General features: G+C 42.1%; 1 protein-coding gene across 1 annotated transcript; it reads left to right on the plus strand.

Moving 5' to 3' along the window:
• Positions 1–866: 866 nt before the first annotated feature.
• On the plus strand, positions 867–15,642 carry LOC310989172 (uncharacterized protein; the record flags this gene model as incomplete). The annotated part of the gene is made up of 14 exons (XM_083976130.1): positions 867–970; positions 2,892–2,997; positions 3,089–3,192; positions 3,286–3,564; positions 3,651–3,744; positions 3,919–3,986; positions 4,109–4,354; positions 4,446–4,481; positions 4,580–4,681; positions 4,763–4,825; positions 4,979–5,038; positions 5,169–5,355; positions 14,393–14,459; positions 15,555–15,642. The coding sequence occupies exons 2-14, from the start codon at positions 2,892–2,894 to the stop codon at positions 15,640–15,642; spliced, it is 1,500 nt and encodes a 499-aa protein (XP_083832256.1). The 5' UTR covers positions 867–970.
• Positions 15,643–17,403: the final 1,761 nt, after the last annotated feature.

The following is a 17,403-nucleotide window of genomic DNA, read 5'->3' on the forward strand; positions in this document are numbered from 1 at the left end:
TGACCATTTTAAAACGTAATTGTTATTTATCAATATAGACATTAATGCTACTATATAGAAAAGATGGCTGCTAAAATACATTTTGATGTGCCTTGGATTATGTAAGTTTTGTAAATAATACATTTTGGATATATGTAAATGAAATTCTCTAATGAATAGGCCTATATATTTATATTATAGCAATTATTGAACTCCATCTGGCTAACTCTGATAACTGTTATCTGAGATTTAGTGTCTGTATTATAAACAACCCTAAAGTTATTACTAAGGTCTAGGGTGGTTGGACATGGCACCGGAAAACATCCTTCAAAATAAAAGCATATGCATGCGCAATTGTACAGAGCAGATTCTCTTCCATATAGAGGAAAAAAAGAGTTGTTAGAGGGAACATTTAAACAACACATCTTACATCTCAATTAATGAAATACTGCAGTTTAAATTCGTTATTAAATGTATAGTAGTGTGTTGAGAACATAGATTGTAAAAAAAAAAAAAAGAGAGTTGACAACATCTATTTACGTACGTATGAACGTTTATTTTTGGAGCAGTGTATAATCATGATAAAATGAATAAAGAAATATTATGGTTTTGACTTGGATTCGAACCCAGGTTGACTGCGTGAAAGGCAAGCGCGCTACCGATTAAGCCACGGAACAGCACGGCAACAATGATGGCTTTTTGTCATCAGGTTGAAACACATAAAAACAGTAACCGGGGGCGGGGCTCGACGGACTTTCTGGGCCTTCCCACCACGCTGTGATTGGTTACGGTGAGTTCACCCCCAGTCCTATCTACTACGATGCAAACTCCGTGTCTCAGTCTGTTTTGATACAACATTGAGCTGGTAGCACGCTAGTTTAATAGTACGAGAGAAACAGTCTTTTCACGGCTTTTTGCTGAGAAAATCTTCAAACCCACTCATCACAGCGTTGACTTCTGTGTACATCTTTGTGACCTACCAGTCATTACCGTAAGTATTTGTTTTGTATTCGATTTATTATCTTAGTATCATGTTGTAGCTATAGTTAGCCGTTGGCTTGCTCAACCAGTAGAGTTAACTTACAGCAGTGCTATTGTTTATGAACAAGTCTGTAGTGTGTTGTTGAAACTGTTTGTCTTTGACCAGCAATAAACATGATTAGAGTTGTGTGTGTGCTTCTGGTAATATTAAATCATTTCGAAATGCACGTAAGACGTTCATTTCGAACTGGGCATTAGCATGTAGCGTAGTTAGCCGTTAGCATGTTGAAGTTAGCAGAGAGGCTCGTGTTTTTCTGAAAGCTGAGAACTGTAATTGCTCTGTGACTGGACCAGAGAAGTAGGTTTTGGTGAGAGCTATGCATTGAAACGGTGGAATATTTATCCTCTTTATTGTTATTGTACTAGTGCCCAGGCCAATGTGTTTTTGTGTGGTCAACTTTGAGCTGGTAGCACGCTAGTCTGGCTATGGTTCCCTGGATCTATTGTGACCTAGGCCGTGTGGCTGTTGTTGTTGTTGTTGTTGAAGAGTGAAACTGTGGAATATTCCGTACATGTGCAGTAATAGAATGTATCTAAAGTGATTCATGTTATTGTTTTATTAGTTATTGTTGTTATTGTAATTAACAGCAGTATTGTCCAGCAAACATTTCAGCATTTCAGGATTGCTTTTAAGTCAGTCATTTTGTGGCCATTTTGGCCTCTGAAGTTAGTTTGTTGTTATGCTTATAGAGTTTAGAATTTTCCATGTGTGTTAGTGTGACTGTATGAAGCCTGAACTCACTTTGTGTGTGTTGTATATACAGGTAATAGTTTTCTTTTAATTGGGGTACATTGTTTGTTGTGGAAAGTTTAGGTCAAAGTGAAGTCACAACTTTGACCTTTTGTTGAGCTCATTTAAAATGGATGCCACGGGCCGAGTGGAGGAGGGGTTTTTTCTAAGGTCTGGCACTGTGTGTCGTCACAGCTGAAGTCGGCTCTGACCTCTTTCCATTGTGCTTGGATTAACTTAAATGAACAGCTGTTTTTTAATTCTGTTTATTCTAAGTGGTGTATTCATAGTATTTTTCTACATATATATATATATATTTAAAAATCTTCAAAATCCAAAGTTATTCTATTAAAATATTTAATCTCTTAGCTCTCAATAGCTATTTTCATTTTGTCTCCACTCCTCTCCTTGGCCCTGTAAATGGCATTTGAAATAGGCATGATCGGCCTATTTGATGTGTTGTCAACACAGAAAAAGCTAAACTTACAACATGTCTTCTTTGCAATGTAGCCAAAAAACTATTCATGAACAAAATAAAAATTAGAATGGAAATTACTCTTCAGTACTTATGCTTTCAATATCTGTTGTCATTTTGTCTGTATCTCTATCCTACATTATACAATTGGCATTTACATTTGTCCAAATTTTCTGGTCCAGCCAGCTGGTTGAAAGTGTTTTTATCTAGATTTCTGAAGACCCAATGACTGAGAGAAAGACAGTTTCCTGGTTCAATACTATTTTAAGGATAATAAATGAATCAATTTCAGTATTTACAACTAAACAAATAACTTTTTAAACATAAAACCACAGCTTAAATAGAAACAATTAATAAAATGAATGAATTGGCCCATGCAATATCACTAATATTTAAATTTGGGTATTTAATTATCTGAATTATGAAGCTGATTGATTAGGTGAGGTCAAACTTAGGCAGGAAAATGGTTCAAAAGTCAAAAGGAAGAAACTCTCCATTGAAACACAGCCAGTGGGTTTAATGGGAGCAGGTGGGCTTAAAGGGAACATCAGTGAATTATTGGTTAAAAATCAGAATATTTTTATTATGTGTGAGGTAATGTGAAATCCTTTCTAAATGCATGTCTTAATCTACACATGTGTAATAACTGGGTCTTTATACTTTTAGATGCCCCGTGGCAAGGCCTACCGTCGTGCCGAGGCTGCTAGGTTCCGGCAGCAGTCTCGGCGGCAGGATGCGACTTTCCTGCCAGCCCTCCCCGCCTTCAGTGCCAGTAAGTATTCTTCCATATATTTCCCTAAACCATTCTCTGTATATGTTTCTGTATGCATGAGCTGAAATGTTGTACGTTTTTTCATCAACAGTCCCCGGCACTGGCTGGCGCCGGAAGTCTCTGCAGTGGCCCCTTTCTCCGCGCACCGGGAAGCAGCTGAAGGTGGCCATTCCTGCAAAAGTCCCCGATAAGAAGGTATGTACTATTCAGAAATCATGATGAATGCTGATAATAAGTGTCATTGTGAGTGTACATCCTTTAAGACGTGTTTTTTCCCTTTTCTCCCAGCTTGTTGTTTTTGTCGGGGCATCCCATCTACGCCCCATCGTGGATGGATTCGTGCCAATGGAAGCGGACGGCTACACCTTCGGTTTCCTGTCTGTGCCGGGGGCGTGCGCGGACCTGCTCAGGATGGAGGTAAATCATGTTGTCCACACTTGTCCTCATATTCCTGATGCTGTTTGTGTTCTTGCCCCCAGCAACAACCTGAACCAGACCCCGGACCGAGCAGCTGCAGCGTTTGACCGGTACCTGCGCGCTGTCATGGAAGCCTGGCGGACTGCAGAGGTAGGTCATTGATGTATTTGTTGAACATGAAATTATATGTACTGTGACTATCGATTTGTAACTGACCGTTATGACATTTTGTGTAGGTTTTCGTCGTGGACCATGTCCCTCGTCTGTCTGTGGAGGGGGTTGTCCAGGAGTCCCACAGACAGAACTTCCAGCGCATCGCAGGACAGCACCGTATGTTTGAAAATATCAATGCATGGGTTTAGGCACTTATGATTTATCAGAAGTATCTATTTCAGCTATAATTGAGGCAATGCTCCTTTATTGTTTGTGTTATGAAAGTTGACCGTGGACTGTTTTTGAGTTTTTCAGTAATCCGTGGGTTTTCCTTGTTTTTGTTGTCTTTAGGTTTGCGGTTCTACTGCCACGCGGAACGCTTCCCACCGAGGCAACGGCAGCTCTGGGCTGTCGATGGTGTAAGTGAAAATTGTACTTTGAATCTCAGAAATGCTTATTTAGACAACACAGTATGATTGACAGTAAATGTCATCTTGTTCAACATTACTGTATTGTAATCTTTATTTGTTCCTCTTCATAGACGCACCTCAGTGACGACGCGGGGATGCCTATCCTCGTGGAGTCGCTGGTGGCTGCCACCAAGCAGCACCTGGAGCGGCCCGCGCCTCCGCCACCTCCGCCACCCGTCGTCTTTCCGGTGTCCCCCAGGCCCAGGCCCATTCCCACGTGGACCGGTCGGGAGGTCGCGCCGGAGGAGGTCCCAGCCCCACCTCCACCCACCCTTCCCAGGGACGAGGACGCCTGGACGACCGTGCCAGGCAGGAAGGTAAGAAGACGAACTTTGTCTACATATGGTCATGAACTGAGAAATGAAGGTTTTTCTGTATCCTAATGTCTTTTCTGTTTTGTCGTTGTAGCACCGTTGCTCTCGGGAGAGGAGGGTTCCTCGAGTGGTATGTTGTCATTTTATTTAACTGTGATCTTGACAGTGACATTCTATTCCGTAACAAAACGATAAGTGTGACAAAAAATCTTTATGTCTTTCATACAGCGTCTTCTTCCCCTGAACCCTTTCTGGCTGCCGCCTGGGATGTTGCCTGACACGGACGACGCTGGTCCTTCGGCCGAGGACGCTGTTTCCACGGGCGAGCAGGTATTTATAGAACAAGAAACTTCTAATAGTTCAGATATTCTTTTTGTCCACTGTTTTGACACTATGTTTCTGTCACTTTAGCCGCCGCCTGTGGGACCTCGTACTCGACCTGTCCCCAAGAAGCCCAGACGTGCTAGGAAGAAGGTATGTCGTGTTTAAATCCTGAAGGAGATGTGTTCATGTATTATTGTGATGGACAGAAAGTCATTGTGAATGATGTATAACTGCAAAATCTGGATCAGATTTACTTGAATATGTAGATTTAATGGGATGTCTTTCCTTTCTTATTCTTTCTAGGTCGTGACCTCAACTCCCACGTTGACTGTCCGTCCTGAAGCCCAGGCCGTGGACCAGAAGGCAAGTAGAGTTATTGAATGGTCTTTGTAATTGTGTTTGTTGTTGTGGCAAATTTAACACCATCTTTATTATAGCCAGCATGACCCTCTCTTCCACAGGTATTAATGTTTTCATGTTTCTTCTTTTGCAGGTGGAGGCGACACCCGACCCTGTGTCGACCTGTGATGTGCCAGGGACCGCTCCTACTCCCAGTGTCGCTGCCCTTCCTGCTGCTGTCCCTCCCAGCCCTGAGCCTGTCCAACCTGTTCCCCAGGATGCGACGGTGGTCCGGGAAACCCAGCGAGCAACTGAAGGGGACACACCAGAAGCTACTAAAGGTCAGAGTATTCCCACTGTGCCTTGTTGTTCATTGATGAAGGGAGGGTCTCCAGCATCAGGGACAGAGTATCTTTCTCCAAAACACGAATATGATGTCCATGATTACGTGTCATGCTGTGTTGTCGCGGCAATTAAACATAGCATCGCTCCGGTTTGTACGTGGCGTGGCGATGATCTTGATTTTGTTCGCAAACAGGGGTTAACTTTGGGGACTTGGCTGGGGGGGGTGAGGAGGCAGTTTGATGTGTGTGGTCATCAGTGGAACGTGGATTTGGGGGAGCCAGAGTATAGGAGCATCAGGGATGTGATTGAGTTGAAGGAGAAGTTGAGGCAGCAGTTGTCAGGGGATGGCATGTGTGTGTTGGGGCTCAACACAGCAGCAGTGTTGGTCATGCAGCACAAGGACTTCTTTGTTGTTGTGGATTGTGGGGCACGTTCCGAAGAGGGAAAGAGGTCCTATCCAGGCAGATCTAGGGTCGTTTTCAACACCACCTTTGATGACCTGGTGGAACACATCATTGCTCTGGGCCAGTCTTTGTTTACAGAGTTTTTTTCTGTCAGTAGCATCTCTGTGGAGCAGTGTGGTGATAAGGGAGGGAGCGGCAATGTTTCTGTGGTTATTGAACCAGTTGTGGCAACTCAGTCTGAGGGAGAGAGCGGCAGTGTGGAGGAGTGTGTTGATGAGGGACAGAGCATTTCTGTGGAGCAGTGTGTTGATGAGGGAGAGAGCAGCAATGTTTCTGTGGTTATTGAACCAGTTGTACCCACTCAGTCTGAGGGAGAGACCAGCAGTGTTTCAGTAGCGATTGATCCCATTGTTACAAGTCAGTCCCAAGGTCGCGCTTCTGTTAGAGGAAGTTTCCATCAAGGCGACCAGAGTAAGTTTGCATATCACGGTCGTCAGTGTATGGCCATTGGTTTGGTTGCTTTATTGAGACACTCCAAAGACAGCGTCTTTGAGTGGCAGTCTGACACACTGGACGAGGTAGTGCTCGCAGGTGATAAACTGTACACATCCATGTGGGAAGGCAATCAGATCGCACATCCATCTGGATTCCCTGCTGTTACAGAGTTGCCTAAGCAGTATGGTTTTGTTGATTTTGAGTATGATGTGAAACCTGTATATGGATTTGGGGCCTCCTCTCCAAGTGTGCGTATTTCACCTGAGCACATCTCTCTGTTTGACGGTCTCTGTCAGAGGTGTACCCAAGACAAGCCCTGCTTGGTTACAATGGGTGGGGCTACATGTGCTGTCATTTGTAGTAAAGATGGGGAATATGCTGTGGTTGACTCCCACGCTCGCGATGAGTATGGGATGGTTGATGGTGAAGGACAGAGTGTTGTAGTCTATTTTAGTTGTGTACAGCATCTGTTTGAGCACTTTAGCAAATTTGCAGGTAGTCAGACATTTCCCAAGGAGTTTGAGATCTGTGGTGTTCAAGTGAAACCCTCAAGTGTGTCCTTGAGTGCTGCTGAGTGTGTAGAGGAACAGGTAACCACTCCTGGTCCTGCGCCTGTCATTCCAGTAGTGAGTGCTGGTGCAGCTGTTGATTGTGTAGAGGAACAGGTTACTGTGACACCAGTGGTCCGTGCAGCCACTAACATACGCGAGAAACGTAAATGCACACAGACAGCTGTTACATGTGGAGAGGGACAGGTTACCCCTCTTGTCACACCAGTGGTCCGTGCAGCCACTAACCAACGTGAAAAACGTAAATGCACACAGAGACATGGCACTTCCAAGAAAGCAAAGAGTTTTGATAATGATGTCAATTCAGATGTTGTGTTTGTTGGGGATGTAGCATGTAAAAACTTAGAATTCCGTCCCCTTTCTAAAGATGTTGCTTTTGCTTTGTGTAAGCAGACTAACATAGAATCAGAGAGAGTAGATGTCACCTCTTCTGCTGTTGGTTCTTTAGGAATTCCTTGTATGACAGAGAAGATTGTGGGTGATGGAAACTGCTTCTTTAGGGCCATTAGCCAGGCCATTAGTGGTACACAGAAATACCATAAGAAGATTAGAAATGCAGCTGTGAAGCAGTTACAAAGCAATCCTGTTGCCTATCAGAGTCTTCTGAGAAGCGAGTATCCTTCAATATCAGAATACATCAAGATGTCAAGGATGTCCTATGTTGGTAGTTGGGCCACTGAGTTAGAGATTCAAGCCACAGCTGATTATTTAGGTGTTAGTGTTTTCACCTATTATAATGATCGCTGGCTTGAATATAGCTGTCTAAATGGGAAGTTGTCAAATGAAGCTGTGTATTTACATAATGTTAATGCTAATCATTATGAAACAGTTGTCTGTGCTCAGCAGCCTCAGTCACAAAGTTGCTATGGTTACTGTAAGGTTAACACATCTGTTTCTGTTGGCTATAACTTGAGATGTCATAGTAAAGCTGAAAGTGAGGTTTCTGATGGAGGTACCTTGTCATCAACCAGTTTAAACCTGTCTACATATTTTAAGAAGAAACGTAACGTGCAGCGTAAAATAAAATATCAACAACATGTGTTGTATAAGCAACACAAGAGGCAATTGAGTGTAACTAAATACAAACAGGATGATTTATTCAAGATGAAATTGAAGGCACTAAGTGTGAACAAATATAAGACAAATCTTGACCATAAGAAACAAGTAAAGTCATTAAGCATTGCTAGGTATAAACAAGACATTGGGCATAAATTAAGACTGAAGGCATTAAGCATTGCGAAGTATAATCAAAACATTGCGCATAAATTAAGACTGAAGGCATTAAGCATTGCGAAGTATAAACAAAACATTGCGCATAAATTAAGACTGAAGGCATTAAGCATTGCGAAGTATAAACAAAACATTGCGCATAAATTAAGACTGAAGGCATTAAGCATTGCGAAGTATAAACAAAACATTGCGCATAAATTAAGACTGAAGGCATTAAGCATTGCGAAGTATAAACAAAACATTGCGCATAAATTAAGACTGAAGTCATCAAGCATTGCGAAGTATAAACAAAACATTGCGCATAGATTAAGACTGAAGTCATCAAGCATTGCGAAGTATAAACAAAACATTGCGCATAGATTAAGACTGAAGGCATTAAGTGTAAGTAAATACCATCAAAATGTTTTATTTAAAAGGAGAGTCATTGAAATGAGCAAAAGTAAATACAGGGCAAATACAAATTTCAGACTTAAAGTTAAAGCTACAAGCATCAGGAAGTATCATCAAAATACTGATCTTAAAAAGAGTGTTATAGCAGATGTTAGATTGAAAAGACAAATGAAGAAAGAGAAGACAGGACAGTTTGACTTTGTTATGCAGCAGTTTTTAGAGGAAGTTTCCGTAGGACCAGAACATGTCTGCGGAGTGTGTTTCCGCTTGCTATTCAGGCACCAGGTTCTGAACTGTAAAAGAGATGATTATAACAAAACACAGACAGTAGCCTCAATAGCAACAAACTGCATATCTGAGGACTACTTGCATAAGTGTAATGAGTTTTGTGTTGTGCCATGTCAGGTGTTGGACACTGCTCGGGGTAAATTATGGATTTGTTACACTTGTCACTATAAGATCAACAGAGGTGAGATGCCACCTGAGTGTTCTCAGAACAATCTAACAGTTCAGGCTGTTCCTCCTGAGCTGGCCTGTTTGAATAGTTTGGAGCAACATTTGGTAGCTTTACATATTCCATTTATGAAAATGCTAGCTTTGCCTAAAGGGGGTCAAAACGGAGTACATGGTCCAGTGACTTGTGTTCCAGCCAACATTGTACAGACCAGTAACCTGTTACCCCGTTCCAATATGGAGGGGTCTTTGTTGGCAGTGAAGTTAAAGCGTAAGTTGACCTATAAAGGTCACTATGAGTATCAGTTTGTTGATACTCTCCGCATTAGACAGGCCTTGCAGTATTTAAAACAGAGCAATAGCCTTTATAAGGACATTGTGTTTAATGAAGCGTGGTTAAATGAGTTTTGTCAGGAACAGGAAGCTGAAGTTCCTTTAGCATCACAGACTGTTGACAGTGCTGATGCTGCTGAAGTTCCTACTGCAAGCCAAACTGTTGACAGTGCTGATGCTGACGTTCCTTTAGCATCACAGACTGTTGACAGTGCTGATGCTAACGTTTCTTTAGCATCACAGACTGTTGACAGTGCTGATGCTAACGTTTCTTTAGTATCACCGACTGTTGACAGTGCTGGTGGTAACATTCCTGCAGCATCACAGACTGTAAACAGACCTGATGCTAATGATGATGCTGCTGCAGCTGAGGAGGAGGAGCTTCTGCACGATAGACAGTCACATGGCATGTTTCAGGACACCTGTCTAATGCCTGTTGATATTGGTCAGGAGGTTCTTGACCAATATTTTGATGATATTTTGAACGTAGCACCAGCAGAAGGCAACAATCCTGTGAAGCTGCTTTCTGATATTACTAATGAAGCAAAGTGTTTCCCAGTGTTGTTTCCAAGGGCCAGAAACACTTACCACGAGCATCGCCAGTATCGGCTGACTTTGTCACGATACTTTAATAATCGCATTTTACACGCAGATGGCAGGTTTGCAAATAATCTTGAATACATATTTTTTGCTCAGTATATGTCAGAGGTTGAACAGGTTGTGTCAAATGTGTCAATTGCATTACGTAAAAGTAAAGGGGGTGAGAGGTCGTATAAGGTGTCAGATATTCTGAATAATGAGGAGAATTTCAAGAAGATGCTGGAGTATGATGATGGTTATCGTTTTCTTCGACCTATTAGAGGCACTCCAGCTTTCTGGCAGGGAGCCCAGCGTGACCTCCTGGCCTGTGTGCGTCAGCTGGGCATTCCAACCTGGTTTTGTTCATTTAGTTCTGCAGATATGCGTTGGGGCAATCTGCTCTCTACTATTCTGAAGCAGGAAGGACGAACAGCCACTGTAGAAGATTTAGAGTGGGCTGATAAGTGTGATTTGTTGAGACGCAATCCTGTCACAGCTGCTCGCATGTTTGATTATAGATGGCATTGTTTCCTCAGGAACGTGCTCATGTCACCATCTCAACCGATTGGTAAGATTATAGATTACTTTTACAGGGTGGAGTTTCAGCAGAGAGGTTCTCCTCATGTCCATTGTCTATTCTGGATAGAGAATGCTCCGCTGATAGACAGAAACACTGATGAGGAGGTAGTTCAGTTCATTGACAAATATGTAACATGTGAACTCCCATCATCAGATGAGGAGTTGCTGGACATTGTTACTACTGTTCAGCGACATTCGAAACGACATGCCAAGACATGTAAAAAGAAAAACACTGTGTGTCGTTTCAATTTTCCAAGGCCCGTGTCAACTAGGACATTTATTAGCCGGCGCCCCGATGAAACAGTGCCACCGTGCACTTGTCCTGTAGACCCAGCTCATCCTGGTAGACTGTGTCCATGTCTTACACGTTTAGCTGAACTTAAAAAGAAAAAGAAAGAATGGGCCAACAGGGTTCTGACATCCATTAAGACGGCTTTGTCAGATGAAAACAGAAGTTTTGATAGTGTGCAGCAGCTGTTTCAGACCTTGAACATTACTCAGGAGGCGTTTGAGGAAAGTGTGAGAGTGCTTGAACGGCGCACTCAGGTGGTTTTGAAAAGGCAGGTTGATGAAACGTGGATTAACCACTACAACAAGTCTTTATTAAAATGTTGGAATGCCAATTTAGATATCCAATTTGTAGTGGACGCGTACGCCTGTGTAGTATACATTATTTCCTATATTTCCAAGGCAGAGCGGGAAATGGGATTAATGTTAGGGAATGCACATAGGGAGGCCTCTAAAGAAGGTAATCGTAGTGCAAAAGATGCTCTTAAGAATTTAGGCAGTGTTTACCTTCACCATAGAGATGTGTCTGCCCAGGAGGCTGTTTACAGGCTTACTAATATGCATCTTAAAGAGTGCTCCAGGAAGGTCATGTTCGTTCCCACAGGGGAAAGTACAGTTAGAATGAGTTTGCCTTTAAGTGTGTTAAAACATAAGGCATCATCTGCGTCATCATCTGATCTTAGCGACGAAGACATGTGGATGACCAGTTTAAATGATCGGTACAGGAACAGGCCTAATGATGATGTGTTTAGTGATATGTGTTTGGCTGTGTTTGCGTCCGAGTATCGCATTCTCACCAAAAATGAGAAATGTAAAGGTGCAATTCAATTAAATGGTAATTTTGGCTCTATAGCCAAGAGAACTCGGACAAAGCCAGCTGTAGTTCGCTATGCTCGCTTCTCTGAGACCAAGAGTCCAGAGTTGTTCCACCAAAGCATCTTACAGTTGTTCTTGCCACATCGTTCAGATTCCCAGCTTAAACCGACTAACTATGTAACTTTTAAAGATTTTTACGAGAATGGTAATGTCAGGTTTAGTGATGGGGCCAGGCATTCTGTGAGGTCAGTTGTTGATGGAAATAGACATAGATTTGAGATAGAAGCAGATAAGATAGAGAATGCTCAGAAACAGTTAGATGATCAGGGTGTGTTTGAGGATGCCTGGGCTGAGCTGTGTCCAGAGGCGGAGCTGGAACGGTTGGAGTGCGTGCAGGAACTTCAGGACAATCCACAGCTAGGGGATGACCCACCGGAAAACATTCCAGATTTAGCTGTTACCAGGCAACAGGTTTCTCATTTAGAGAAGAGGAATGTCATGAGCAGAAGCGAGGGCTTGACATTGATTCGATCACTAAATGAGACACAGTTGTCTGTTTTTTATCAGGTCCGTCAGTGGTGCTTGGATAGGGTCAGAGGGGAAAAGCCAGAGCCTCTTCATGTGTTTATTACAGGTGGTGCTGGGACAGGGAAGAGCCATTTAATCAGAGCTATTCAGTATGAGGCAGGTAGACTTTTGTCTACTGTTAGCCGTCACCCTGATAGCACGTGTGTTTTACTATGTGCTCCAACAGGCATTGCTGCATACAATTTGAATGCAGCAACAATACACACCACATTTAGCATTGGGAAGGATGTGCGCTTGCCGTACAGTCCTTTGGGTGAAGAGAAGCTCAATTCATTGCGAGCTAAGTTAGGTGATCTGCAGATTGTGATTATTGATGAGATCTCCATGGTAGATCACAACCTCCTGGCTTACATCCATGGACGGTTGAGGCAGATTAAACAAACAGGTGATTTTTCACCGTTTGGGAATGTGTGTGTGCTGGCTGTTGGAGACTTTTATCAGCTGCCTCCTGTTAGAGGGAAAGCGCTGTATAATGATAATGTGACTGTGAACCTTTGGTCCAGTTTATTTAAGGTTGTGGAGTTGACAACAGTTGAAAGGCAGAAAGAAAAATCGTTTTCAGATATGTTGAACAGGCTCAGAACTCGTCCTAAAGAGACACCATTGGACGACAAGGATATTGATATGTTGAAACAACGTGTAACAGGTGAAGAGAGCTCAGCTTTGCATATATTTGCTACGAATAGCCAAGTCAATGACTACAATTTTGACCAGGTGGTAACAGTATGTACTGAGAGGGAAGAGATCCACGCCCAGGACTTTGAGAACAGCAAAAGAACGGGGAAGCTGGAATTGATAAGCGGTCATCACAGGAGAGCACCCAACACATGTTTGGAAGAGGTGCTACTGTTAGGTCAAGGTGCTCGTGTGATGTTGATAAAAAATGTGGATGTCAATGATGGGCTTGTGAATGGGGTATGTGGCACAGTCACTGATATAGTTCATCAGCCTGACAATAGGTTTCCTCAGGTTGTTTTTGTCAAGTTTGATGATGCTAATGTTGGTGCCCAGAGGAGGAAGAGCAGTGCACATACCCCACCAGTGGTAGCTGGCTCAACAGGCATCAAGCCTGAAGAGGAAAGAGCCACTGGGAAAGGCGGGATGCGCCGGCAATTTCCATTGAAACTTGCCTGGGCGTGTACTGCACACAAAACACAGGGAATGACTGTCGACAAGGCAGTGGTCTCTCTAGAGAGGATATTTGCTCCAGGACAGGCCTATGTAGCTTTGAGTCGTGTTAGGACTCTCAAGGGGTTGATCATTACAGATTTTAAAGAGAAGGTAATTTTCTGCAACGCCAAAATAAAGGATGCACTTCGAAGCATGCCAAGGTTTTTAAGTGACAATTTAGCCCGGCCTAACATGGAGTCAAATGCTTTCTCTGTGTTTTTGATGAATGTGCAGGGTTTATCTGGACATGTTGCAGATTTATCATTATGTACTCAGCACTTGCAGCTTAACTGTATCGCTGTTACAGAAACATGGCTGTCTGCACATTCTTTACTAGAATCAGTCCAGATTGATGGTTTTAGTTTCCATAGTCGTCCCCGAAGTCTGTCGTACACTAGCAGTAATCCACTGCTAGTGGGTTTCCAGGGGCAGCAACATGGCGGTGTGGGTCTGTACTGTAGGAATAGTTTAGTGTGTCTTGTTCAGGTACCAGACGTGGACCTGGAATGTTTGGTTTGTGCCTGTGATGGTGTGGACATAGTGTTAGCTGTGATCTATCGACCGCCATTATATCCTATTCCTTTGTTTAAAGAAAATCTCAGCAAGTTGCTAAAGACATTGGATTCCTTCAGTAGAACTGTTGCCGTTATAGGGGACTTTAATGATAATGAAAAAGTTTCACCATCTTCATCTGATGATGTTTCACCATCTTCATCTGTTTGTCGTTTTATGGCAGAGAACGGCTTTGTGCAACGTGTTTTACAACCAACAACAGAGAGAGGTACACTAATTGACCATGTGTACATCAAAACATCAATTTATGATGTGCAGGCAGTAGTGTTGCCAATTTATTTTAGTGACCATGAAGGAATTCTTTGTTCTTTCAGCAAGACCTAGTTGAGTAATGTAGTATGAAATGTGTACTGTAGCTATAGTAATTTATTTTATATGAATTTGTTAGTGGTTGTAATTTCAAATGTGTAATGTATATAGCAATATAATATAATAACGCTAAAGTAACAAACATATATTGCCATATGAATTATATGAACATGTATTAAATGTTAAACATGTATTAATCTGTTTCAGTGTATGTATTTGTGTTTCCTTGCTGGCCTTTTCTGTGTTCTGTGTTCCAGGTGGTTCCAGCCATTTACTTCAGGCATCTTCTACATGGACAGCAGAGGCTAAGCCATATTTTGTATTGTGTTTTCTTTCTAGGGTTGCAAATGTAGTATATATGGATATGTTTGTGTTGAATTATGTAGTTGTTATATGTAATCTCTTTAAATACACTGTGAATGATGATTGTAATATTTGAGTTCTGTAATTCTGTGTAATATAATGTATATGAATGTATTAAAATGTAGTTTTGAATATATCATAATATATGAACATGTATTATAATAGTTGATTGTATGAATATGTAGAATAGTAATCTCTCTCTCTATCTCTCTCTGTCTCTCTCTCTCTCTGTCTCTGTCTCTCTCTGTGTGTGTCTCTCTCTCTCTCTCTCTCTCTCTCTCTCTCTCTCTCTCTCTCTCTCTCTCTCTCTCTCTCTTCCTCTCTCTTCTGTCTCTGTGTCTCTCTCTCTCTGTCTCTCTCTGTCTGTGTGTGTGATGACAACACACACTAGTTTGGTTATGCTGGAGGTTTCTTCCTGTTAAAAGGATGTTTTTCCTCTCCACTGTTGCTGAAGTGAGAACTGTTGAGTGTCTCTCTAATAGTTCAAAAATAAAAACTGAATTATAAAGACACAATACCTTCTTGCCTTTTTATTGTAAGTTTGCCATGTGTTGTGTGTACTAATGTTTTGTTGCCATAATAAACTACAGCTGCATCTACTCAACTGGGTTCTAATGAGTCTATTATTCAACAGTAACTGTAGTGTACACAGACACCACCACATATAAATATGAGATTAAGTAAAACAATATCCATAATGTTTGCAGCAAACCATTAAGACTTGAAGCACCAAGCCAAATGAAAAGAAGAGAACAACCTGCTGGGAGTAATGAATAAAGGAGTAAATAAGATGATATATTTGTCCATTAGTTGGCACTTGGAGGTATACAAAAAATTGTTGTGTTATCAACTAATATTTCCTAGCAAGGACTGACAGTCATCAGTTGCACACCAATGTTACAGTGAAATCGTCAAATACGTATTATTATATTTTTAATAAAGAGTAACTGGTTGAAATAAAACATTGACAAATCATGTATAATATATTTGTATTTCTCCTTTATGGAAGAAAATCCACTAAATCCACTTACAACGTTTCAACATCGACGCCTGCAGGAGGAGGCGACAGAGCAATCTGTGTGAGGAGCACGGAGCAGGAAGGTGTGGGGAAGATGAGAATGGAGGACTTCTGTCCTCCAGCTAGGCCATCTATTGTAGACTACACACCTCACGGCGGGATCTCCTTTCATGTTGATCTAAGACACATAAAATAATGCGCTATGGGAGGACATCCTGCCTTGCCAATCAGCAACAAGAACACAAGATTGATAACAGGTTGGTCCAATGACAGTTCTCCCACACCCCTTGGTAACTGTTGCTATGTGCGCCAAACTTTTACTGCCAGCAGTGCTGCTCATGCTGCTCATAGTTTAAGAAATAGGGAGTTTTCCACGATATTGGAATCAATTTCAAAGGAAATATCAGCAGATTTCTGGAGAAACTGTTCGAATATACAGAGAGAGTCAGAGGGATTGTTTCATAGATACTATGTGACCTGGGCAGCTAGAGGGTAAACAAAATCACGACTGGACTTTTTTTTTTCTTTCTTCTGTCAACTCAGAGAAAAAATAAAACAAATAATAAATATGTATGTATTTGAGTGGAACACTTTGCTTTGTTATTAATAATTTCAGATTTTCATGGTTAGTGTTTTTCCTTTTTAAATCAGAGGGTGTGGAATCCCCACTGTGACATTTACAGGTGTTGAACACTGGTCTGTATTCTTTTTTTCCCATCCCATGGTAAATGCTCTCTATTTTTGATTAGGCCTGTGTTAATCTGGATACGGTGAGATTGAATAAAATGATGTTGTTTTTAAGAAATCTTGTAAGAGAGTTTTACTGTTTAATTTCCATTGAATAAAAGAAAGTAGGGATAGGAAAGTAGGATCAACTAGTAGAAAATAAATGTTCCTCCTGTCCTCCCCTATTTTTTCAGTCACCAGCCGCCACTGGTATGAAATGTAAGTATTTATCATTACAGTTATACTTCTAATACTACAATAAAATTGAAATACTGTCCCCAGAATTACTACACATGAATCATAGAGTATGTATACAATAAATATGATCAAAAGCTGGTGTCACCATAAAATCTTGTCAAACACCTTGGCTAAGGTTACAGCAATAAAGTGATGTCATGTTAATTTTAGCATGAAGTTTGGACCAAAACGGACAATGCATGATGGAGTTATGGCAAGTTCATGGTTCGTCCACCAGGGGGCAGTAACGGGATGTGGGCTGTTGCGTTCGGGGTCGTTGCCTCATCACACACGTGAAGTTTCGAGCAAATCGGACAATGTACGATGGAGTTACGGCAAGTTTACGGTTCGTCCACCAGGGGGCAGTAACGGGATGTGGGCCGTTGTGTTCAGCGTCGTTACCTCATCAAACACGTGAAGTTTCGAGCAAATCGGACAATGTACGATGGAGTTACGGCAAGTTTACGGTTCGTCCACCAGGGGGCAGTAACGGGATGTGTGCCGTTGCGTTCGGGGTCGTTACCTCATCACACATGTGAAGTTTCGAGCAAATCGGACAATGTCGATGCAAAATATGTAATTTCCTGTTACCACCGGGGGGCGCTATAAGTGATGTATGAAAGTAATATGTCGGATCGTTCAGGGTCACATCATCATCATGTGCACCAAGTTTGAAGCCGCTGCGATCAAATCTGTGGGCGCGATAGCATTTAAACCTTTTTAGCTGAATCGCGGAACTTGGCCGTGCGCTAGCAGCCACGCCCTTTGACCTACAGACCTGCGGAGCACAAGCCGTAATCAGCTTGGTCTGGAGATGTTCTGTACCCAATTTGAAGTGAATCGGGCGAACTCCCTCGGAGGAGTTCGTTTTGCGTCAAAGAAATGCTAACCAAAATGGCCGACTTCCTGTTGGGTTTAGGGCGT

The sequence above is a fragment of the Trachurus trachurus genome (genome assembly GCF_905171665.1).
Source record: "Trachurus trachurus genome assembly, chromosome: 1".
Classification (NCBI taxonomy): Eukaryota; Metazoa; Chordata; class Actinopteri; order Carangiformes; family Carangidae; genus Trachurus; species Trachurus trachurus.